The following is a 25,753-nucleotide window of genomic DNA, read 5'->3' as shown; positions in this document are numbered from 1 at the left end:
GAGTGACCTTTGAATGTGTGTGAGTGATCAACGGATGTTTTTGCAAGGGGGTTTGAGGACACAACAGGAAGTTAGGATAAGCAGGTGTTATCTGTTTCCCTGCTGCTCTGTGTAGAGTGTGAGTTTTGCATACGGTGCAAGGGGGTCTCAGCTGACCTAATCAAATCTTGTAATGTAACTAAGCTTTGATAAGAGAGACTGTTTCACTCAGAACAGCACACACACTGTAAAGTGAGGGGACGGACCAGACGAAATCAACACCAGCTGACTCACTGCTTGGGGGTCGCCCAGGAGTGAACAACAAATAGAGAAGATATGAAGGGAGGAGCAACCAACACAACTCCTCCCCGCTTATGTGTATAAATACACATAAATATAAATACTGTAACATTTCAATACTGGACACTAGGGATGCACGATATTGGTTTTTTGAAACCGATACCGATAACTTCCTGCTTCTCAAGACCGATACCAACACATTTTTTACGCCACTAATTATTTTAACGCGATTAACGCATGTGTATTTTTTTTCCTCGGCCGCCCCGTAGTTTCAGAGCGCATCGAGTTTAAAATACCATCTACAAGCTGATGCTGACAGCCCCGCTCCTGTCGCCCGCTTGTGGCAGACCACACTTCCACGCTCACCGGCAGGCACCGACTGGCCATCTGGAGGACCGGGAGGGTGTGTGTATGTGTGGCCCGAGCGAGCGAGAGAGAGACCTTACGTGCATTGTTGTTGTTAGCATCTGGTGCTAGCTAGCTGCGCTAACGGATATACGGAGCTGTTTAAATGAAAACAGAGGATCGACATTTCGCCACAACTGCGCCGAGCACTTGACTTTATGCAGGAAGCCAGACAGTGGGACATTGTACGAAAAGTCAGCACGGATAGTGCGCAACATGATTGCAGCGTCCAGGCAGCTCCGGTTCGAGCATATGCCTTGAGTTGCACATAGCTCCAACGCCCATACCACCGACGACATGTTTGTTTACTGTCCTTGCTTCACGGCCGCACACCATTTACGTCACAGCCAGGCATGAGTTAGGGAGCGCTGGATTTGTGAAAAACTCCCCTCTTCCTAAACCACTAATACCACAGTACTGGCAAAACGGGAGGAGCCGAGTGAAAAACAAGCGCCCCTCATCCCAATCCACACCGCAGTATTTTTTTTACCCAAAAAATATATTGTATATTATCGGGGCTATTAATACTGGTATCGGGTTTATCGGGATGACGTCATAATTCCTAATATCGGACCGATAATTATCGGGCCGATAATTATCGTGCATCCCTACTGGACACTCTTGTTCTGACAAGTGATACGTATATCGCAAGGTGGTAGAACTTGAGTCCGGGGTACTCTGTATTTTGTACGGGGTACTCTGTATTTTGTACGTATTTCTGTACTGTTGCCTTTTACCAGTAAACTCAGCTTATTGTTTATCTCATATCTCGGTGTCTGAGTCCTTCTTCTTATAGCAGACCACTCATCAAGGGACGGCGCGGAGCAGAGGTGAACCTTCCACCACCGCCATTGGGTGGTGCTCCAACAACTCCCAGATAAACGATTGACTGAGAGGGAAGAGGACAGCTCTTCTTCCAATTTATTATGAAACCCAGGCTTTGACAGATGCGATACGAGATGTACCGTCTGTAAAGCGACTTCCCTCCCTGGAGCGAGCCAACAAATAGCAGGTCGTCCAGAGGAAAACACACTCATCCCTCCTCTGTGTAGTGGCTCCAGCCTTCTCTACACAAAAATGTGAGGAGCCAGGAAATATCCGAACGGCATACGATTGTCTGGTCTGATATTCCCTGAAATGAGAAAATGCAGCTTCCTGTGTTTAGGGATGATGGGTATCGTGGAAGTATGCATCCTTCAGGTGGAAGTGAACCAGTCGTCCTGGTGAAAACATTCCAGCACCTGTTTGATCGTCAGCATGTGGAATACTGACAGATCGAGGATGTCTCATTCCCCCAGTCTTTTTCGGGATTAGAAAAATAACGGGAGTGAAAAGCCCTGATTTTCCTCCCTTTGAGGAACCCTGGAAATATCCTCTTTCAACAGGAGTTCCAGCAGCTCGGATTGGAGCGCAAGACATAGCTTCTGGGAGGACAGGAGTGTTTCCTGTATCCCATTGAACTGTGGGGGGGGGGGGGGGGGAGAGGCGAACTGCAGGGGGTATCCTCTGCTGATCAGCCTGCTCATCCATCTGTCCATCAGACCCACGCGCTGCCACTCTGAGGAAAACTCTGAGAGCGGGCGCACATGCTCGAGATGTGTTTTTGGTCGTCATGGTGACGAGCCACGCCAGAGCCCCTGCCGCCGCTGCCCGTGAGGCAACCCAAGGTGTGCTTGGACCGAAAGGGCTGCGCGGGGGCCTCCACACGCTGCGTCTCACTCCGACTCTCATCATGAGGCGCGTACACGCTCAGGGGATGGATGGAGGTGTGTGCAGTGCTGCCCACACGAGGCGTTATAACGGCGCTCATGAGTTTATTATGACCGTGTGTAGGAGGTGTATCTCGGACAGAGGAATGCCGCAAGCTCTGCAGGTTATTAACCAAGGTTAAAACCGGCAGGCTTCTGCTGCGAGCCCTGCTGTCTACTTAATCAACAGATTAGTGGCAGCAGGCTTAATTAGTGAGCTCTGCAGTTAATGAACCGATAGGTTAAACCAGCAGGCTTCTGCAGCGAGCCCTGATGCCGTGGCGCTGCGGGCACTCAGCCTGGAATACTGCTCATTCCCCCGTTCTGGCTTCTCTGTGATGTGCTGTAATGGTCGTCATGGTGACGAGCCACGCCATTGCCCTCACCGCCGCTGCCCGTGAGGCGAAAGGGCTGCGAGGAAGCCTCCACACGCTGCGTTTCACTCCGGCTGTCATCATGAGGCGTGTACACGCTCAGGGGATGAGTGGAGGTGTGCGCAGTGCTGTCCACATGAGGCGTTTATAACAGCGCTCATGGGTTATTATGACCGTGTGTAGGAGGCGTATCTCGGACAGAGGAATGACGTGAGCTCTGCAGGTTATAAACCGATTGGTTAAAACCAGCAGGCTTCTGCAGGGAGCCCTACTTAAATCAACAGATTAGTGGCAGCCGGCTTAGTTACCGGCTCTGCTTCCTCGGAGGCTCTCGCGGAGCAGACCAGGAGCGGGGGAGCCTCACTACCCTTTGACTCGCCGCCGGGAGACCCTGTCTCTGGGGTGGCGGGCGAGCGGAGACGTGGGACGGAGCCCCTGCAGCCGCCGAAGGGCGAGTCTGACGCCGAGGCGGTTGCTGTGGGCGTCTCTCCGCTTGCGGCCTCCTGTGGCCGGCGTGGCCGGCGTGGCCGGCGTGGACGGCGTGGACGCCGCGGCTGCTGCGGGAGTTGGTGCCGCTGTGGGCGCTCAGCAGGCTGGAGTCAGCTGTACATGCAGGCGAATGTCGTCCGCCATGGTGTGGAACTGGGGTCCGGGCTGATTGGAGCGTCCAGTAGCACTTTTCTGGCTGTCTCCGTAACAGACGCCTGCTGCAGCCAGAGGTGGCGCTGGTTCTGGGTCACCCACGCGGAAATCCTCGCCTGGGAGACAGCGACGGACGCGCACAGAGTGAGCGCCGTGCTGGCCTCCTTGCTGATTTCCGCTCTACCAGTGTCACCACCGAGTTGGAGAGCAGCATGATTTTATTCGCCGCCGCCTGAAAGGCACACTGGTGCACCCGGTCGGCCTGGCGGCGACATAGCCTACTGGTCTCTGGGGGAACTCAACGAAGGGCGCCGTCCGGCGATTATGTTGGCCTGTCTTACCCCAAAAAACGCCGTAAGGCTTGGCTCCAGAGAAGGGGTGGTTGGGAAACCTCTGTGAACCTCTCCACCTTGGTGAGGGGAACAAATGTGGCCACCGGAGCCTTCAGGGTCCTCGGGTTCGCCACCGCCCCCTCCTGGAACCTCCTGGAACCTCCTGGAACCTCCTGGAACCTCCTGACGGCCGGGAAGCGTGGCCAGATCGGGTCACTCCTGACCGCCTGCACCCGCGAAAAAACTCTGGTTATGTCGTCCGGAGCACACCTCTCCTGATCTAGGGGAACGGGGAGATCTCTGCAGGCGGCCGCCTTGCGTATGATCTCCGGCAGTTCCCCTAGAATACCACCTATCGCCGGTAGCGCTGTTGTGACGGAGAGGGGGAAAGCATGTTCGGCCGCCAAGCTGGCACCCTAGTCCGACTCTGTCTCCCCCGTCCGGGGGAGAGGAGGGAGGGGAGAACCGAACGGTGAACCGTGGAGGGAGGCGGGGCAGGACTCCTGCCCGGCACTCGGCCCCAGGGACACGAGGCCCCCGTCCGCGGGCTCGTAAGCCTGGACGGGCCAATCGTCCTCCTCGGCCGCAGCAGCAAGAGCGTCCGCTCTCCACTTCCTGTCGCCCGAGGGGAGATGGGCGCAGTGTGTGCATGCTACCTGCTGATTTAGAGCCGCATACGCGTGCTCTGACCCCAGGCAGGATTTGCATACTGCTTTTATCTGTGCTGGTTTGATTGATTGATTGAAAAGTTTATTAACAGCTTGTACATTGGGTACAGTACAGTACAGCTCAAAACATACAATTGTTAAGGGGATGCAGACCAGAGAAAGACTTTCGTCTTGTTTACATCAGGGTCCCCCATTTCCAATTCATCATATCATTTAAGACATATAAGACATATTTGACATACAGATGGCTTATTTACAATTTACATACAGGTGGTTTTTTACATACAGATTGCTTATTTACAATTTTCATTTTAGATTTGCTTATTTACAATTTTCATTTTAGATTTCGTCTGGTCATAACTCATTATGAACCCAGAGGGACAATCACGGACGCAATTGTTGCTCATGATGATTCTCAATTGCTGTGCTTCAGTAACTGTGCTGGTTTGCTGAAGAAAAGAGGGAGCAGATTGTCGGGCCTCCTTCCTATTTATACCGGAAGGAGGCCCGAGGGTGGGGCCCACCTTGCGGGTGGGCGTGGACTACAAGTTTTCAGTGCTGCGCGGGGGGGGCGCAGGGGGATTACCCAATAGCGATAGCCTTAGAGGGCGAAGCCATATACGAAATAGAACCCAACTAAACGCAGTCAGCACTTGAACAATTAATGCCACTTAACGCTATGATTTCTACACCCCCACATATTATTTGCACCCGGATTATTCTTAACCGCTGTCATTCTAAACCAGCAGAAGCACTTTCGGCGCTCTCGCTAACTCCCCTATCTTGTCAGGCGGAGCCGAGGACCCGACCAGCACCTGCCAGACGACATTTCAATTAATACAGTTTAATCCTTTAATAAATACTATCTCAATAATTAGTATAAATAATATAAAATGTGCAAATATGCCATGCCAAACGGTACTGTGCAATCACGCTAATAAAGTGCAAAACTGTTCACTAAAGTGCTGAGTTACAAGGCCCGAAGCAGTCAGTCCACAGTGACGAAGTTACCTTCGTCACAGGTCCATTTCAGAATAATATATATTATATGTTTTGATTATAATTAATGATGCATCAAAGTGTTATCAGAGCTGGTAAAGGTGCAGCTAGTTGCAATTATTCTGTATGATGCAGGGTAGTTTGTGAATTTACTCCAGGTGTAACTAAAGTCTGATTTAAGAGTTCATTATATTTTTAATCCAAATCTGTAATTAAAGATATTAAATAAAAAGGTAGATTACATGATTTAGTTCTGAGTTGTAGTGGAGTAGAAGTACAAAGAAGAAAATAATGAAAATACTCAAGTAAAGTACTTAAATCGACTTAGTTTACAACTCTGGCTATGCAATCATGTACAATCTTCATCTGTAGGCAACTGGAAACTATAGTGATTAGAAAAAAAGAACTGGAGCACAAAGAAAAGAAAAGATGAAAGAAGAGGATGATAGCCTTCTGACATGGACTGTTGTATACAGTTGCAATATTTCAACTTGGTTTTCAGGTAAAGAGTTCACAGCTTCAACTTCAAAGAAAAAAGTTCAATACTTTCAGGTTGACATGTTGAAAGATAAAAAACATTGCATTTCCAAGGCCCCGTAAGGCCTTGGAAATGCAATGTTTTTTATCTTTAATCACACAAGTATTACTAAGGCAAAGTGAAGTCAGACAGCATGACTCACTGCTTGTCTACGAATCACTTACAGAAGTCTGAAATGTGTTTGTTGTTCCTCAAGCTGCGCAAGTTTCAAACGAAGGACACCTCACTGACAAATCTAATGAGAATTTTTCGAGATGATAATGAAAATGACATTGATGAAAATGTCACCTCGTAGCATTTCATCCCTGAAAGACAAAAGACCATTCAAATGTCTTTATTTCCTTTTTTTCCCTATTCCAAGTCTGCCAATGTCTTTTCCCTCACCTTGGTCTTCCCCTTATGAGAGCCCTTCCCTGTTTTCCTCTCACCCCCACTTCCTCGCCCGGCACGCCAACATTGTTATTAGTGTCATAATTTACCCCCTTATGCAAACATGACCCTAACCTCGATATGCTGTAAGGCAAAAATATTCATACTGTAGTCACTGTGAGACCACTAAAGAATGAGACAGGAGGGACATAAATTATTGCTCCGCGGCTCGTAGTTCATATTTCACTCCGTAGCCTTTCCACTCACACACACTGATGCACACGTATCTCCCATGCGGGGGCTCAGTAATGGCTATACATATGAAAAAGCAACATTATTTCATAGTGGGACATATATTTGGATAAGATGAATAGATTGGCAAGGACAAGCAAGGGGTAGAAAGAAAGGACGAAGGTAGGTAAATGGGATAGTCAGGTGAGGAAATCTGCATTTTAATTGCTGCTATGTCTAAATGCATTTTCATGATGCTACCAGTAAATCCTTTGTGACCGGCCGAGGGGGATAAAGGGGAGGTGTGGTTGGCCAAATTGAAGCTGGTTTTAAGTATAGCGACTGTGTGAGTGCCACTGTTGTGCCGTATGGATTCGGTAGCATGCGCACACATGTGTTTGACCTTGGCAGCCTCTCCCTCTCCTCCTCCCTCCTCCCTACATGTTAACCCCCCCCTCCCCTCCTTCAACCCCCAGGGTCCCACTCAACCTTGGCTAATTAGCTCACGTCCCGGTGGCATATGTTCAACACACAATTTATCCACAACAAGGACATTACAACTGCAGTGTCCCGCCTCTGCCTCCCGCTCCCACCCTCAGTTGTTGTGCTGGGTTTCTCTGTGCATGTTTCAAACAGTAAGGCTTTCAATCTGACTCCCTGTGTACTTGTTTTTTTACCAGGGCTTACAGTTTGAAAAACAAGTTCTCAATTCAATTATTGTGTGATATTTCTCGATATTGGAAGGGTTAATCATTTCACAAAAGATTACATTTATCATGATGTGATTTCTTTGCAAGGATCTGTACTAAATGAATACTCTGATACAACAATTTAAAATCTTAAATACAAAAGAGAACAGGTGTGTCCGATGTCCAGTATAGTAATACAGACAAATCCAAGAATTTAAAATGAATAAACTGCTGATTTTCCATACAAATATTCACATAAAATAAACACTAAAATCCAACAAGAAATAGGTGTGTCCTACTCGTCCAGTTTTGTGACATTAGTGCTTTGATTTGGGGTCAAAAGGGACAACAAAATGGAGGCTATCGTAAATAAATGAGGCTTTTCAACAACAAACGGCCATATTTTCACAAGAATTTAGAAAAAGCGAAAAAATGTAATAAATTGAGATGGTCTTTTTCTTCCAGTTTAGTTATAATATTTGGTATGCATATAGAGACATTGGGTCACATGACATGGACGCTATTAAGAGTACATTCATGACATCAGTCATCAAAAAGATGTGCCACATAAGACAAATGTATTTTAATCTATTTTGAACAATTTCCCCTAATTTAGGTTGGTTAGCCAGAGGGGTTGAAAATAACATTGGTTGTTTTGTGTAATTCAAAGTGAACTTCTGAGGGAGCTAATCCTCCTCTGCTGACAATCTGAAACTGAGGAACAAGACGCCACTGGATCTGAATGTCTGACGAATATCCAACCTTAAACTAACTTCACCTCACTAACTGGGCCAACAGTCAAACAATCAAACTAAAAGTTAGACAAGCAATCCAGAAAGTAGCTACTTGATGTCAGTCATCCGTCATACAACAATATAAACTCTCTTTGAAGTTTCATGTATAGAATCTATTCAGATCAATAGTAAATACAGCTTGAAAGTGCTCTAACAAATAAAGCTGTGACGGCACAATAAATACACCAACACACAGGTGGTTCTCATTGGCAGCTGGTTGCCAAGCGGTCTGGCTGAGCTCAACACTCCCTGCTGAGGAGGGGGGCCTGAGGCTGCAGCTTGAGGGGCATCGTGCCCCAGATCCATGTCACTGTGCCTCATCACTCCTTTAACCATTCATAGGATCTTAGTTAAACAATACCTTAACACAGCGCGTACACTTGTTACTTTTAATTACAAATGCAGCCTATACGTTTTTTTTTATTTGATTCCGTTTACTTTAATATATTGAAATGGTAGTTATTGGCCTCATAAACACCTAAATCGTAAATATTGCAATACACTTAGTCATCTGAGACTGTGGTGCAGAATTAACTCTGGTGAGTAATTCACTGAATATAGCTCTTTCTCTAATCTGACATTTCTCTGCAGAACTTTTGTAAAAGGTCCTTTTTAATTTTGGATGCTGGGCATTCTTACGTTACTTTATATTAGATAATGTTAAAATACACTTTTTAAACTTTAGAAGGCAAGCTGCATCACAAACCCAGTTGCTATGGTTATAAGACGAATGCATGAGCATAAAGGACTGGCTTACCTAAAGCCAGTTGAGTAGCACTTGAAATGTTTGGCTCTATGAAACCTGATATACTTATATGATTCTGTTTTCTTCAAGGTTGTGTCTTCCTGGTCGAATGTACTTATTGTAAGTCGCTTTGGATAAAAGCGTCAGCTAAATGCAATGTAATGTAATGTAATGTAATGTAATGAGCCTGGATTGAATGCATAAGGCTAAACCCAATACAATTGCCATAACAAATGAATATTTAAAATAAAGTCAATAGATTTTTCTCAAACATCCCTCTCGCAGGGTTAACACACGAATGAAAACCACCACCATGCAACATGACACAATGCAACAAGCTTTATCACATGATAGAACACAAATCAGCAAACGCTGTAATAGCAGAATAGTTTTTGCCTGGTCTATCTGGTCAAAGATAGCCTATCAGCGGTTTAGTTTGTTGTAGACTGTGTGACCTTGTGATTATAAAACAACCTTGAACACTCTTGCAAGAGGAGAGGCAAATAGACTAGGTCCAAGTGTGTGTGTGTGTGTGTGTGTGTGTGTGTGTGTGTGTGTGTGTGTGTGTGTGTGTGTGTGTGTGTGCTGTTTACACACATTCAGTGAGGTTCACAGCTGAAGTAAACAATGAGCAAAGCTGTGTTTGTTCAAAGAGAGTTTCGATGCGGCCCCAAGACGTTTTTACTAATTGATGGGGTTACTACGCACAACTGAACTATAAAACTGTACATCTGAAACCAGCGTTGATAAGGGTTTGATCAAGTTCCATAATTAGATCATGAGAAGACTATTGAGTTGGATGAACAGCAACAGCTCACGTTTTGAAATAAATGTGATGCTAACTGGATTTCACCTTCTTTATACTCCTATTTAATGTTTCTGAAAGCATCAGTTACGTGTTCACTGACAACATGCTTTATCAAATTATCTGTCAAAATGCCACAGTTGACAATATAATATCCGCTTGTAATAACCACTTTATTTAATATATTTATGGTTATTCTTCTGGACTTTCTTGTGTCAGTCTTGTACTTTTTAAACACGTGCATGTAGTGTCACCTCATCCTCATCCTTGCAATTCAAGAAAGGTCATAGCTCTTGAGATTTTCTAAATGTTTGGGACTACTAGGACCAAGAGCTGGACACCATCAAGGTCCATTATATTTTAGAGATATTCTATATTCTATAGGCGATATCTCCCACACTGTGAATCACACTCAAATACATCTAGATTGATAAAAAGCATTACAGGTACTAGGAAAAATATGTGGTTGTTAAATGCAACCCATCAGAAATAGGACTATTCAAGAGGAAAAAGGCAGAGGTATTAAAAACCCAATGACTATATAAATACAACAATTTTTTCATACGGGCAAAAGGCCACTTGAAATGATTCCTGTTTATCTTGACATTTGAAATGTGCTCGCAGTTTCTTGGTGCGAATAACCAAACCAACTTATAGCAACCAGTTCCTGAAGTGAACTTCTGACTAATGAATCTCTGAGAAGGACTTTTCTTTTGCTTGAAATAATTCCAGTTTTTAGAGCCGTTTGAATGTGAGAAGGAAGCATTGTAGAGTCCTCTAAGCATCCAAAGAGAGTCAAGTATCTGTCGAGGAGAGTCCTTTGGGTCACCAATGAAAATAAAGAAATACACTCTTGAACAGAATAGAATGGTTTCAAACTGCACTGCTTAAAGGTAAAGACAAGTAGTGGTAAAGTTCATGTAACATAACTTTAGAATAATGAAATGAGTAAATGACTTTGAACTGGATCAACCTGCTGTTTATGACCCTATGAATAAAGGGGGTGCAGTCCTCCTTAAGTTAGCAGTCTTCTAAATACAGCTGAGAGATACTGTTTCCTCACAAATGTGTTGATAAGCTTCCTACTCTCTGGCGTAAGAGAAAGCAATTCCCAAAGAAAAATCCTCAAAGGTTTAACCAAACCCTGGTTTGGGCTCAAGCATAGACTGTAGGGCTCAAGACAAAATTGTGTGAGTATGGGGTTTTCTCTTTCCTCTGTGTTATTTCAGTTTTAGTGCATGTAAATGGTCCGCCAAGACTTAAATCCCTAGGTTCCCTGCGGAGGGAGTTTATCCCCCCCCTGCCTGAAACGCCTCCATTGGACACCTTTGTTTACTTCCATAACATAATGACATCACTATGTAACACTCACGCTTCTATTGGCTAGTGCTCTAACACATTGTACGTGATAGGCTAAGGGGCGGGACATCTCTAAGCGGTTGACGAATCACAACAGAGCCAGCGAGCTAACCAATCAGAGCAGACTGGGCTCTGGTTTCAGACAGAGGGTGAAAAGAGGTGCTGCAGCACAGGCAGTATGAGAATAATAAAGAGCTTTTTGAACATTAAAGCGTGGAGACATGTCACAGAAAAAGCACACAATACAAATACGAACCTACATGACAATAATATGTCCTCTTCAAGAATCTTCATTGAAATCCTGACAACAAAACCATATATTTTTGATTCAATACAGATGTATGATTTGTTCAAAGATCAAAAACATAAAATTTGTTAGTGTTTCAGTAATGTGTGCTGCTGCCATGCTGAATACAATATAACTACGGAGCCTTCTTTAAAGTGAAGTCAGAAAGTGTTTAGTTGTTGTGGTCTTTCATTGGATTTGTTGTTGATATGAAAAGCAACATGATGATACCATTTTTTTCATGATGACCACAATACCCTACCCTGGAATCCTTCTAATAGCTATGACCACACACACACACACACACACACACACACACACACACACACACACACACACACACACACACACACACACACACACACACACACACACACACACACACACACACACACACACACACACACACACACACACACACACACACACACACACACACACACACACACACACACACACCACACACACACACACACACACACACACACACACACACACACACACACACACACACACACACACACACACACACACACGTTGGTGACATGAGTCCTTGGGAAGTGCAGTATTCAATTTGTAACTATTATAGAGACAAGGACACAGCCCTTTATGTGAGCAGCCACAGAGAGAAAATGGAGGCAGTCACTATAGCAACCGCCAGAAGAGCGCCCAACAAATCAACAAACAATGCAGACCAAGACTTTTCAGGGGAGGCATTTAATGCAAAGCCTTGAATCATACAAAGTTGTCCTCTTAAGTTTCTGAGACCTGTCTTGGAGTATCTGTGGATGTCTAAGCCCCAAGTGTTTGGTAAAAAAAAACTTGTGTGTTTTTCTCCACACTTCTGTTCCAAGGCCGGTTCCACTAAATGCGCCAAAGAACTGTCTTCTTGGGTCACGGCAACCTCAGGATTTCATTTGTGTGATCAGCCTTCGGGAAATGCTTACTGCTGCTAAATCACTTAACATAACAATGCTCATTTGTTGAAAACATTTTCTTTAACTATCTACATAAATTGACCATATACATATTTGTTTGTTGTATAGATAAAGCTGCGGTCCAACAGACATTTCTAGTATTTCCAGAGAGGTTGTGAAAAAGCCTAGTGGCTGTTCTACTGTTTCCTTTATAACCATGTTTAATTCTACTAACCTTAATCAAACCTAAAGCACTGTAATTGACTTCTAATGGCACTTTCCTCAGTTAGTTCTGCTCTGCTCTCACTTTCCCATGCCCTTTGTCTCAGAGCAGATAGCTTCTTCGGTCGTGACCTTGCTCCAGATTTCAGCAGTAGACACAAAGCTGCAGCGTCACTGATGCCGCACGATCTGGGCTGTCTGTGTGTCGCAGCAATTTGTTTCTAGAAGTGCAGATTAAAGATAGAGAAAACATGGGAACTCTTTTTTGTGATTGTTTCATTGTGGCATTGGCAGAATGATGTAGGAATTGAGCGTCGTGTTTTTAATGAGGACATAAAAGGCTTATTTTCAGGCTCATATTTGTATTTTGTGTCTCTACTGTGACTTGTCTCCACGCTTTAATGTTCAAAAAGCTCTTTATTTGTCTCATACTGCCTGTGCTGCAGCACCTCTTTTCACCCTCTGTCTGAAACCAGAGCCCAGTCTGCTCTGATTGGTTAGCTGGCCAGCTCTTCTGCGATTGGTCAACCGCTTAGAGATGCACCGCCCCTTACAATGTGTTGGAGCGCTAGCCAAAAGAAGGGCAAGTGTTACATAGTGATGTCACTACGTTACAGAAGTAAACACAGGAGTGCAATGGAGGCGTTTGATGCAGATCTTTTACATGCACACCATTCACATGCACACAACCCTGTATAACACAAACACCAGAAAGCATAATAGGGCCTCTTTAAATGAATGTTATTGTTCATGTTTAAACAAATTGCCACTGAGAAATATACTTCAAATAAGTTGACTGAAAAATGACAGAATCTGCTATTCCACATGCTGTACTTGGATTGCATACATACAAATAAGACATCATGACAGACAATGATGATGTGCACAATGTAATCCAGCACAATTGGTATGACTGTCTTAATATCATGTGTGGAAAATGACATGCATACCGTGCACAACATTAGATCATTGTGTTATAACTTTTACTGTCTTCTTTATTAAAACAACATTAGAAAATGAGTATTAGCGAGTTCAAGATACATACAACAGTTGCTATTTTTTTGTCAAGGTTATGGGTTTGCTTTATAATCTGCACTTGTTGTTGCCCCTTTATCCATTGGAGGCGCCAAATCCAACCAGACTGACATTTGAAGGATTACCAGATAAAGTAGATTTCAGTGACAAATGACACTCCCTTGATGGTGGGAACTCATGCAGATCTTTTATCTTTATTTTTGTTTCCTTCTTTCAAGTGAGGCACTTGAAAGCTGGAACATTAAACAATATAGCAATAAAGAACTTTGCAAATCATCAAATGTACATATTTGTTATGTCATGTGCATTATTTCCCAAAATGTAGCCATACATATGACATATTTGGGCACTTTTTCATCCACACATAATGTCTGTCTAAACCACATGGCTGCACATATCCATTGAGGTTAAATAAAATAATAAAAATGTTCAAGACATAATTCAATCGTTCTGAGGGAAGATGGTGGAGAACACTTGTTACAAGTACATCTTGCCCAAATTGGATGAATGAATAAACAAAATAAGAAAGAAAGAAAAAGGACCTGAGAGCAAGACAAAGCGCTGTGGCTGTCTATTCAATTTTGTGCTTTTGCAACAAAACATAATGTAATCTCTCCTTGAGACAGAAAGATTTTTTTATAACCTGCACTGGCTGGGCCTTGAGCAGGAGAAAAGACAGGCTGGGTGAAGGCTGTTTATCGCGCGGTGCCCTTGATATAAACATGTGAAAAATCTGTTTTCTCTCTCAGCTAAATCAATACAAAGACATTCGGCCTCTGAACAATGTTGGAGCACTACTGCAAAAGTTTTTCTTCCCGTCTCCATTCAAAGCCGTGTCCTTCGATGCAAGGGGACACTGAGGTTCCTACTTACTGCGAGTCCATGAATGTGGCCATACACTCAATGTCGTCCTCTCTCTACACCAAAGATGACCTTCTATGAAGACTCTTCTGTGACATATGCGGTGTAATTTTAAACCAGAACTGCTCGCCACCCAATGGCTTGCTTTAGAATATATGCTCAGAACTTTTGCATTATTCGCAGACAGTTGTTTTCATTCTGACAACTTGTTTTTTTCTGGATTTACTCCCACGTAATCACTTCTGATTTCCCCGGAGCCCCTTTTCTCCCACTGCCTCTCTCAGGTGGCAGCCAACCCTAACCTGTGATCCCTCTAAGGAGCAATTAAGATAAACCTCTAATTCATCTGCTTTATCCCGACCTGTCTTTCTCAGTCTCTCATTCACTTGACCTCCACTCCTCCCTTCCTTCAAACGACCCCCCCCCCCCTCCTCTTTCTCCCCCCATCCTCCTTCAGTGACAGAGGCAAGGAGAGCATTGAGTCATGACATCATAATTCACCAGCTCCTGTTTTCACGGTTAAATCAATATCAGTGTGTCCGAGTCAAGGTTGGAGGCTGGCCTTCACAGCTCAGCACTTCCTACTTCTTTCTCAAAGAAAATCATATAAATTGTCCCTAAAATAATTAAGCCTTCAGATCCGTCGCTGGCCTATATTTTTTACCGGCTCCTGCCTGATAAACAGCAGTGCCAGACAGTCAAGGTAATGCTGGGAATAGAACTGGGCTCAGATTCCTTGTTTGTCTCCTTTTTTGCTTTTCTCCTACTCTCTCGTATTAAGAATATATGCTGTTTTTTATTCTTTCTTTTCTTGCTGTGTGTCTCATATTTTTTTATTTAAACTTTTCTTAGCCTTTCCAATGTGAGCAAAGAAGATAAAGTGCTTAAGATTTGTGTCTGAAGGTCTTTCTTGCAAAAAAAGAAAAATGTCCTGAATATGTGAGAGCCCTAAAATGTATATATATATATATATATATATATATATATATATATATATATATATATATGTGTGTGTTTTAAGTTGTGTGTGTGAAAGAGAGTTAGACAGGAAGAGGAGGAGGAGTAAAAGGAGGTGCCTGAGCCTGGGGAGGCGGAATATGCAGAGTCTGAAGCAGCTCTCAGCGCTGGGACAGACAGGAGCTAATATAAACGTGCTGCCCTTCACTCGGGGCTATCAGGGGCTACGAAAACAGCGCTACCTCTCCACTGACCTCCAGAGCTTCAGAGAGAGGACGCGCGGAGCTCCGGCCCATGCTGAGCTCTCATGGCCGCGCTGGAGAGCTGCCGCTGCCGGGGAGCCAGCGGTCGGAACAACAACAGCATCCTCTACAGCATTTTAAAGAGTGACAGTCTGGCCACCGCCGAGGAGCGACATCATCAACACCAACCCCAACACGCATTGCAACACTTGCTCCAGAAGAGCTCCTCCACCGCCGGCCCTGCCTCTCTGCAGGAGCTCCGGCAGCAGGCGTGCTCCTGCGGATCCACCCGGCGCAGGGGTGTCCTCCGCGCCCCGCAGGTCACCTGCAAAGCCGCCTCGGCGGTTCTGGTGAAGACGCTGCGGTTCGTGAAAAACGTCCCCTGCTTTCGTGAGCTGCCGGAGGACGACCAACTGATGCTGATCCGGAGCGGCTGGGCTCCTCTGCTGGTGCTGGGGCTGGCTCAGGACCGGGTGGACTTTGAGACCTCGGAGACGGTGGAGCCCAGCATGCTGCAGCGGATCCTCACCGGGTTGCCCGACCGACAGAGCGAGCTGCTGGCCGGACAGAGCAGGGGGGCGGCCGGGGTCTCTGTGGTGGATATCGAAGCCATCAAAGCCTTCCTGAAGAAGTGCTGGAGTGTAGACATCAGTACCAAGGAGTACGCGTATCTGAAAGGAGCTGTGCTGTTCAACCCAGGTAGGTTCACACCTGTGTGTCAAAGTTATTCTACTCAGGTAGCAAGAGAGGAGTTTCATTATAGACCTCACCTGAGACTGGGTTTATCATATTTTAACAAGCCTTTACTTCTTTTATTTGTCAATTTAATTGGGCATGTTTTATAAATAATGGTATATTTAGCTGTTTCATTAAAAGAGTTGAATACTTTTATTTTAATAATCCATCTCTAAATTGTTACCATTTTGGCATATGAGGGGAACACATTGCTGATTTACGCGTGCTTGGAAACCGGACTGAACTTTTATTTCCAGTGATCTCAATTTAATCTCTTATCCCTGACTTTCTTTCTCCCCCTCAGATGTGGAGGGTCTGCGCTGCCTGCACTACATCCAGTCTCTGCGTCGCGAGGCGCACCAGGCTTTGAACGAGCACGTGAGGCTGATCCACCGCGAGGACACGACGCGGTTTGCCAAACTGCTCATAGCTCTGTCCATGCTGAGGGCCATCAGCCCGGCGGTGGTGGCGCAACTCTTCTTCAGACCCGTCATCGGCACCGTCAGCATCGAGGAGGTGCTGATGGAGATGTTCTACGGGAAGTAGGTGGAGTGAGTTCATCAGAGTCTGCTGTCAGATGGACTGAATGACCCCAAAGCTCTTTCTATAGGAGCTGAAGGAAGCTGATGAAAAGGATAAAAGAGAATTTACTGAACTATGTATGTAGGAGATCTTGAAGGACTGTGAAATGGCCAACGGGCAAGAGAGAGAGAGAGAGCGTGTGTGTTTGTGTGTGTGTGTGCACGCATGAGAGAAAGAAAGAGTGTGTTGAAAAATATGTGGTAAAGAGGAAAAATACTAAGCAGCTGCTGGAATTCATAACTTATTTGTTTTTATATAAACTATTTTTCTATTATAATAAAAAAATACTCTCTGAACTTCCTTTAACTCTTCTTTTGTTGGTGTGATATCAGCGTTATCATTTCTGACACACTCTTCACTGGGATAAGAGCTGAACTCGGCCATAGACAGAATCTTATGAGATAACATATTGCAGCATGTAGGCAATGATTGTACCAGTCATCTGAGTCACACTGATTCATGTCAGCTCCTCTTCACAGAAGATAATGATGATGTGACGACAACTGTTGTTTCAGACTTAGCTACAATTTGGTTACTCACACTGCCTTTCATTGCCGAGTATAATAGGTAAAGTGCAGTTCAATGGCAATGCAACTTCTAAATTCAGCTGAAATGCCATGTTAGACCACAAGAGTGCAACAGAATACCACCTGGAGACGCTCTGCTGTGCACATGCATCATCTCTCCCCACCCCAAAACACACACCGACTATAGGTGGAGAAATGGTGTAGTGAAAGTGCCTCAGGTAATGTTCCAACTGTTTCTCCAACTCTGGCCATTACAGTGAGGAATTATGTGGACACAGACTAAAATGCCCTTGGCAAAAAGTAGAGAAAGGATGGACTCGCTAAGATTGTATTTGGCCAAGACAAATAATCCAGAGACTGCACACAGAGGCGAAGATGGATCATGTCGGCCTATAGCAACATCATACAGTATTATGTTCCATTAGGGATTGAAGTGATGATTAAGTGACGTACAACAATAGTGCAAAGACTTTCTGCTGTTACAGTGCAGTACAGAAAAGTATGACCTAAATATTTAATGAGTCCCAGGACACCTGAATATTACTTCCAGCTCCTTAGTCACTGTTCAAAGGGCAGATACCAATACCTGTGCTCAGTCCCCGCACTCCGACAAATACATGTCCAGAAGGTTACTTTTTTTTAACCAGGCAGCAATTATTCTCATTTCCTATTAATATATTGATCATTGATGATAATGAATCATTCGGTCTATGACAAATGAGAAACAATTCTAAAGTGGTTATATAGTTACTTTTGATATAAAAAAACAGAGGAAAGCAGAACATTTTCACATTGGAAAAGATTATCAAAACTATAGTTATTTTTACGTCAACTAACTAATTGTTCCTGTGTCACATTAAGACATTTCGAATTATACCCTTGCCAAAACAAAGACAGGTAGAAGTAGGCATAGAGCGACATGCATCAAAAGACAACAAACAAAACATTCCTATTTTTATTAAATAGATAATCAAATGACCTTCTGTTCCTGGGTAGACCTTGAAGCAGGGAGCATTGCCGTCAGTGGCTGACCCTTATGAAGCCTGACAGGTTGTGTGAGTGGAGGAGTCTGAGAGAGAGAAGGGCAGAGGGTGGCACATTGTTCAAAAGTCACAAAGCAGAAGAGTTTCACCAAAGCAACAACCTTATTAAATCTCTCTTTGATATTGAGTGAAACGGACTGATGGGATCAAAGGTATCATTGCGCCACATTCCTGCGTCTGATAGAGGTGTTTGAAAGGTCTTATTGAATAAACTTGTCAAGGATCTTTTCATTCATCGCTGCTTCGCATTTATTATGAACTCCCACGTTTGGCAACCTGAGTAAAGAATGCTGTTGTTCTGTATTCATTATTCAAAAATATAATTAAATACTTGAAGACAAATGGATTTCCAAGTACTTTTTTCATAAAACAAATTGGGAGTCTCATCAAAAACTCAATGAAACGATGTTGACAAGAGCAGTAGGGTTTCCAAGTGTGCCTTAGAGGGGCAAAGACTTTGCCTCAGTGGTGATTATTAATAAAACACTTCAGATGCTCCCATGCATAGCAGTGCTTCTCTTTTCTGAAGCAATCCTTCTCCACGATGCCAACTAGTGAGTTTGGTTCAAAAAAGCCACATGCAATCACAATGAAATGACACAGGGGAGGAAGTAGTTCAAGACAATAACCTATTTTTTAAGAGAGACCCTCACTGATAACTCTCAAACCCCTCCCGGTGGTATGATGAGGCATTGCAGGGGAAGACAACAATAACACAGAAGCACAAACAACCAACCCAGGCAGACACATACCACTGACTTAGACTTTACTCCGCTGATATGCTTTATTACCAGGGATGGGAATACATGTTACTTTATTTTATTCTAGGAAAGGTTCATTTAAAGAAGTTTTACTCAATAGCTACAAGTAGTTACTATATAGATAGGTCAGTTGAGAAGTAGCAGGATGGGTAAAGGGAAAAATAATAAGAAGATGGACTACTACACATAAGGTGAGTTCACATCATACCACAGAGCCCCTATTTTCAAACCAACAACATGTTACAGCAGGCACTTTGAAGCAGTGCATACAACTGACTAACAATTACACAGCTGTTTTAGTGTACTGCATACTTTTTAGAATTACCCAGAAGTGGTCAAATTACACAAAAACGAGAGAGAAAAAAACCACACTCAAATGACGAGATGAGGTGAAACAAGCATAATGAACCCACATTAAACAACGAGACACTTCTGAAACAACAGCAGAATAAATCATCACCAAGGCAGACAACACAGACATGTAGGACATTCAACTCCAAAGCAACTGAAGACGAAACATAACAACGCTAAGAGATACTGAACCTTTTTTAACCACGCACACAAACAAACAAACCAACGCACAAACAATACACAAACAAAACCCGCGACATTGCGTACTAACGTTGAATTCATTGCCAGAGTTAAACCCACTAATATTTTTTGTTGGCCCACTCACCTGCTTCAGGTGTTTTTGCTCGGTGAGATCCTCTTCAATCTGCTCCAGGTTACACTTTTCTGCTCGTGTATTCTCATGTCCACTCTGTCCCACCCATAGACTATATATATAAAGGTCCCACCGTACTCCTCAAAGTTTTCAAACATTTTTAACTGAAAAAATGACTTGCAGCCACATTTGAAGATTAAAAGTTCCTCAGTGAACCAAGAAATCCCCGCCGGAAGATCCGCCATTTTTATTTAGTCAGACCCGTCAGTGAACCCAGAGGTGAGGGTGCGTTTGATTTGTGGCATTTAGCTTGGATGGGTGGTGCATTAAACCAGTGAATAATTAAAATACATTTAGCCTTTTTCACCTCAATACACCTTATTTATTATAGACTGACTCCATTATTATAGCTACTATTGTTCATTATCTGATAAATATCAACAGGTAAACATGCCCTTTTAAGACATGTAAACATGCCCTTTTACTTTCCAGTGTCACCTTTTCGCATCTCTGTAATCCTGCAGCTGTAAACACACCAGCATCTTCTTCTCTGTTGCAGCAGCTGATTTGGCTCCTTTCTTTTATACAAAGGCCTAGTAGAATAATTTGGATTACAAATACTTAAATGTTAATACAATTACTGAAACATTTTTTTTTAAAGTATACAGAAAACAGCTCTGTTACAGCAACACGATTGTAATATGTTACTTCCACTATTCAAATATGTCTATCTCCTCTAGATGTTCCCTTTTTTGTCTCCAATTAAGTCCTTAATTGCTCTGGGTAATAAAGAGTCTCTTAATCCTGTGTCTGGTGATAAAACTCCAGCTGTCTGGAAGAGGCTGCCAACATGCAACAGTCACCAGCTCTGTTGTGCTACACATCATGTGTGTGTGTGTTTGCATGTGTGCATGCTTTCAAACTGCTGGCATCGTAATGAGGCCAAAGCTAATTCCAGCAGTTTTGATTCATTTGAGTTTTCATTGAAAGTCATACATGTTTTTTCTTTGTGTTTGCATAGTCTCAAACCATTAGAGGTTTACAGTTCATTTTAACACTTTTGCACCAACACAAAAATAGCCCATAGCCTTGTATTCTGACAAACTCTTCTACTCACTTTCTCCCCTCCTCTTATTTTAACTCTGTCCCCGTATTTTTCCTCTGCCCCAGTTTCTCTTATTCTGTGTTCTCTCCTGGGATTGACAGAGAATCAGTGAATCTGTGTCTGTGTTTACCAGCATTCAATCACAAACACCCCTTGTAGGTAGAGTGAATCCCCAGGAGAGGGCACTGTTTGGCAGCACTGCACCGCCGCTGTGTTTAAATCAGGCATCAAATGAGACTCCTTGGCTCTAAGCCAACATTTTTATTTTATCAGCACTTTTTTAAAGGTTTATCTTTGACATTTCTCCCTCTATCTGACAAGAGAGATATACAGGAACCACAGGGAGTGAGCAATGGGGATACGATGCAGCAAAACTCCCCGCCAGTGTTGAACCAGAGAAATGGTGATTACATGGTGAGAGACCTCCAAATCAGCCCACACTAAACTGTGTGTCCCAGCATGAACTCTGAATACTATGCTCTGAACTGTAAACACTGTGCACTACACATCATGTAAGACATTCCTCATATTCAATACTGTTATCACACATCCCTCTGTAAATTGTGCACCTTATTGTTCAATGGTAACTCTTTTAGGTACCACTTTACAATAAGACTACCCTTATACAGGGTTTACGAATAGTTCGTGATTAATTTATTAATTAGGTTTGAACACTTTATAAATCATTAATAAGCTTTTATAAGACATGAGATAAACAGGGCAACTGTGACCAGTTGCTTGCCAAATAGTGAGCCCACATTTATCTGTACTGCTAAGCCTTATTAGAAATGGTAGTAACTCATTAATAAATGGGAATGTGTTTTACACTTTACAATAAGGCTCCCATTTGGCAGTTATAAATGTTAGTAACTCGTAAATAAATGGTCATAAAGAGATGCCAAGAAACATCAAGATGGATGGGGGGAGATTCAACTTGGTGAACAAGATACCAAGGATGCTGGCTGATGAAGAAGACGAAGTAAGCTAGTGCCAATATAAGGCTTAGTCATCTTGCCAAATAGTGAGCCTGTGTTGATGCATGAAAATTATGTTGGAACTGTTTTATAAATGGCTCTTAATGATTAATAAAGTGTTTACAACCTAATTCATAACCTAATTATAAACCCTTTATGAATCCTTTATAAGGGTAGTAAGTGGTACCCTAATTGTACTTCCCTTTTTTGGTATGTATTTTTTGTAAACATTTATTTTTCTATTTTAATTATATTCAAACCAAAGCTAACCCCAAACCATTTGTCAAATGTGTTAACCTACTTGGCAATAAACTGGATGCAGATTCTGACATATGATGCTGTCTCATTGTGTAACTTTCTCATTTACACTGTGCATTGACATTCCGTTAATGATCCTGTTTGTTGTCGATGAGTGTTTTATTATGCAACATGAGAATCATTGGAAGACAGGGATATCTCTAAGTGGTTGGTCAATCACAACAGAGCCGACCAGCTAACCAATCAGAGCAGACTGGGTTCTGGTTTCAGACGAGCTTTTTGAACATTAATGCATGCAAACATGTCACAATAAGGGCACAACATCCAAATATCAACCTGTAAATTAGCATAACATGTCCTCTTTTTTATAAACTAAATATCTCAGTAGTTATTGTTTGCAAAGCACATGTGACTATCTCCCTGTAGGGGTATGTTTGGGGTTTCGGAAATTATATTTATAGTCTGCCGTATAACAGTAATCTATTAATTTGTCAGCTTGCAGTAATCATTCTTCCTGTTAATGAAAGCCATTCAAATATCCCTTCCTGAAGTGCTTCTAACTGTAAGTGGTGTTACTGATATGATGCTTCAGCAGTATTTAGCCAAATCAAATGAGTATCTGTTCACAGCAGCTTAGTTTGGAAACACTGAGAGGAAACACGTAGAGATACTAAAAAACGAGGCCCTTGATTTGATTAATACAGACTGTCACAAAATAAGTAACGAAGAGCGATGAATATGCCATTAATCTGACTATTATTGTGGATTTTTAGAGAGTAAGTACGTGATGCAGATGTTAAGAATTTCTGCAAAGAAATGGTCAGAGTTGGACACAAAAAAAAAAACATCCAAAAGGAAATCAATGTTTTTAATGTGCAGTGAGAAAGTAAGGGCAACTGATAATGATTGTGTTTCTATAAAGATAGACATTTCTTTCCAAGTGAAAATCGTGTTTATATATTTATATAAATATCTATATTATATATAGAATACATATCTATTTGCTATGCATACTCAAAAATCACACCTTCAAATATATTTAAAAAGTCTTTCAAAACACAAATGTATTCTTTTCTTTCCTTAAACATGAACTATCCATAGGACCCAAAGTAATTATCAGGATGGGAATAATATTATGTTTTACAAACCAAAACATTGAAAATGCTTTACTTTTGAATCTAGAACAGTAGAGGAATTTTTTTTTTCATGTGGGACTCAAAAGCCACCTCCACCTCTTTACAAACCAGGAACCACATTGCAAGTGTACAAAACCAGCATAACACTTATACACAAATCCCCTTCCTGTGGTAGATGAAATGCAAATAAGTATGACTTCTCAAGCAAACTCTTTTCTGTTATAAAAATAGATTTCTTTTTTAAATAATCTACAGATTTCCTTTTAAGGTGAGGCATTTCACTATCACTCTAAAACAGCAAGGCCGTTTGTTTCAATAGAAAATATGAAGCTTCAGAGAGAGATCTGCCAGTCTGTCCGTCCGTCCGATTGGAGAGGACTAGCCCCGCCCTCAAATCGCTCGTCCGTTTCGGTCCCACAGGACGGTTTATTTTTGCCAGCTCCTCCTTCTTTTTGCATATTCTATGATTTTTTAAAAGAGAGTTTCCTTTCAAACTAGATACACCTTTTACAGGTAAACAAAAAGAAGTTTCAGCTCATTGAAGCTCCTGAAATGTCCAGGCAATTTCCGAAAGTGTTAAAAATGTTCTCTTAACCTACACAAAGATTTAAAAACAAACAACATAACAGCGCAGGTACACGACATACTGGCTTTCCAAACAAGCGTGTTGAGATAAGATTAAAAAACAAACAAAAAAGAGGAAAACAATAACAAATATACAAATCTGTATAACAAGTTAAAGCAAAGTCCTACAGTAGAGAAGGCAACAAACATGAGTGAATTAAACAAAAACAGGAAAACACAGATGCTACAAATAAATCGAAATATATGTACAAGACCCTGTTTTCCTTTTGTTTGTGTGTATGCACATTTGTGTGTGTGTGTGAATGCGAGTGTGTGCACAATTGCCATAGAGTGTAAGTTCTTTAATGTGAAGTTCTTGCAAGTCCGTATCTTGCTCCTAGATGAAACAGTGTTTTCATTATACCTCCTGTAGTTCCACATAGAAAACATCCTTTGTAACAGAGGCGCTGTCCACTTGCAAAAGAACAAGGGGAAACTGTTCAAAAACGTCATGTAGCTCCATCGCTTGCTTCCAACGCTTGGAACCAGATGGATCCAAAAGACCTTGCACCGTTATCACGACCATAAACTGTTCCTCCCAGACTGAGCCTCTCCTCGCCTGGCTCCTCCTGCATCAGACGCCCGTTCATCACTACCAGATGACGCTGGAGATGCTGGTTTCTCTCGGCAGCAGGGGCAGCATGGCGTTGTTGGCGTGCGCCTCCTCCAGGCTGTGCTCCCGGCTCTTCCCCGGGGGCCTCTGTCCGTTCAGCAGTGTCAGTGGGATGTTGCAGTAGGTGTGCTGGTTCCCCAGGGAGGAGAGAGGTGGCAGGGTCCCTCCTGGGGGTAAGTCATACTCGTAGCTGCGGTAGTAGTGTTTCTGCCTCATCGTGGTGTGGTAGGTGTTGTGGAAAGTGGATCGCAGCTCGGGGTGGGCGGTCGCCATGGCCGTGGAGGTGGCCGCCGCCATGGAGATAGCAGAGACGGTCTGCAGCTCTCCAAAGGGGCCCTGCTCGCTGACGTCCAGCGCCGGCTCGTGGCTGAGCATGGGCTCTGTGCGCCTGAACGGCATCTCGTACTGCAGCTGCTTCCAGAACTTGGAGTTGAGCTTGTTGCTCTTGGGGCCGCGCCACTTGATGACGGTGAGGGTTTTGATGGTGTGTTTGAGGGCCTCCACCTCCTGGTAGTTCATGATGCCGCGCAGCTCAGCGCACTCGATCAGGATGACTTTTATCTCTCCGGTCGCCAGCATGTTGCGCAGCCGCGTCTCCAGCTCAAAGATGCTCCAGCCTCGCCGCACCACGTAGTTGGGCGTCATGACGATAATGAGGCGCTTGCTTTGGTCCACGCAGCGAGCCACGTCCTCTATGTAGGCTGCGGGAAAGAGGTGAGGAAGAAAAGGAACATGAATAAGAAATAAGAGCGGATAAATATTTGAATAACGTACATTCAGGATGTCTTTTAGCTTAAGATATGATTAAAAGAGGACAAGACCACAACACTTAACAATGATGGATGAAAATACAGCGTTAGACACAAACACAAGACATTGACAATCTACTGTCCAGTATTTGATCAAATAACAGTCTGAAGTTCATAGAGGAAGATGTAAGGACTACTGTATATGTGAATGCATACATACATACATACATACATACATACATACATACATACATACATACATACATACAGGACAGCAGATAGCTTACACACCTTCCGGCGCAGACTGAAAACTCATCTCTTTCGACTCCACTTCGAGCGATAGAACTATTAACAAAGCACTTATATACTAATAAAGGACTGGCTTATCTAAAGCTAGTTGAGTAGCACTTGAAATGTTTTTGCTCTATGAAGCCTGATGTACTTATTTGATTCTGTTTTCTTCAAGTTTGTATTTTGTTGGTCGA

The 25,753-nt window shown here is 43.2% G+C and overlaps 2 protein-coding genes across 2 annotated transcripts in view; one reads left to right on the top strand and one right to left on the bottom strand.

Annotated features, from left to right (window-relative positions):
- The first annotated feature begins 15,441 nt into the window (after window positions 1-15,441).
- nr0b1 (nuclear receptor subfamily 0, group B, member 1) lies at window positions 15,442-17,113 on the top strand. The gene is made up of 2 exons (XM_034213793.1): window positions 15,442-16,196; window positions 16,537-17,113. The coding sequence occupies exons 1-2, from the start codon at window positions 15,563-15,565 to the stop codon at window positions 16,776-16,778; spliced, it is 876 nt and encodes a 291-aa protein (XP_034069684.1). The 5' UTR covers window positions 15,442-15,562; the 3' UTR covers window positions 16,779-17,113.
- A 5,887-nt stretch (window positions 17,114-23,000) lies between these two features.
- il1rapl1a (interleukin 1 receptor accessory protein-like 1a) overlaps window positions 23,001-25,753 on the bottom strand; it is a 199,399-nt gene continuing 196,646 nt past the window's right edge. The window contains 1 exon segment of the mRNA XM_034213792.1: window positions 23,001-25,220. Within this exon segment, the coding sequence (XP_034069683.1) occupies window positions 24,499-25,220 (722 nt within the window). The 3' untranslated portion in view covers window positions 23,001-24,498.

Source organism: Gymnodraco acuticeps, unplaced genomic scaffold, assembly GCF_902827175.1.
Source record: "Gymnodraco acuticeps unplaced genomic scaffold, fGymAcu1.1, whole genome shotgun sequence".
NCBI classification, from domain to species: domain Eukaryota; kingdom Metazoa; phylum Chordata; class Actinopteri; order Perciformes; family Bathydraconidae; genus Gymnodraco; species Gymnodraco acuticeps.
This window is presented reverse-complemented; position numbering and strand designations above follow the sequence as displayed.

Coding starts and splice junctions, on each gene's coding strand:
- nr0b1 (XM_034213793.1), top strand. CDS start 15,563: ATGGCCGCGCTGGAGAGCTGCCGCTGCCGGGGAGCCAGCGGTCGGAAC. Junction 16,197..16,536: donor AGCTGTGCTGTTCAACCCAG/GTAGGTTCACAC, acceptor TCTCCCCCTCAG/ATGTGGAGGGTCTGCGCTGC.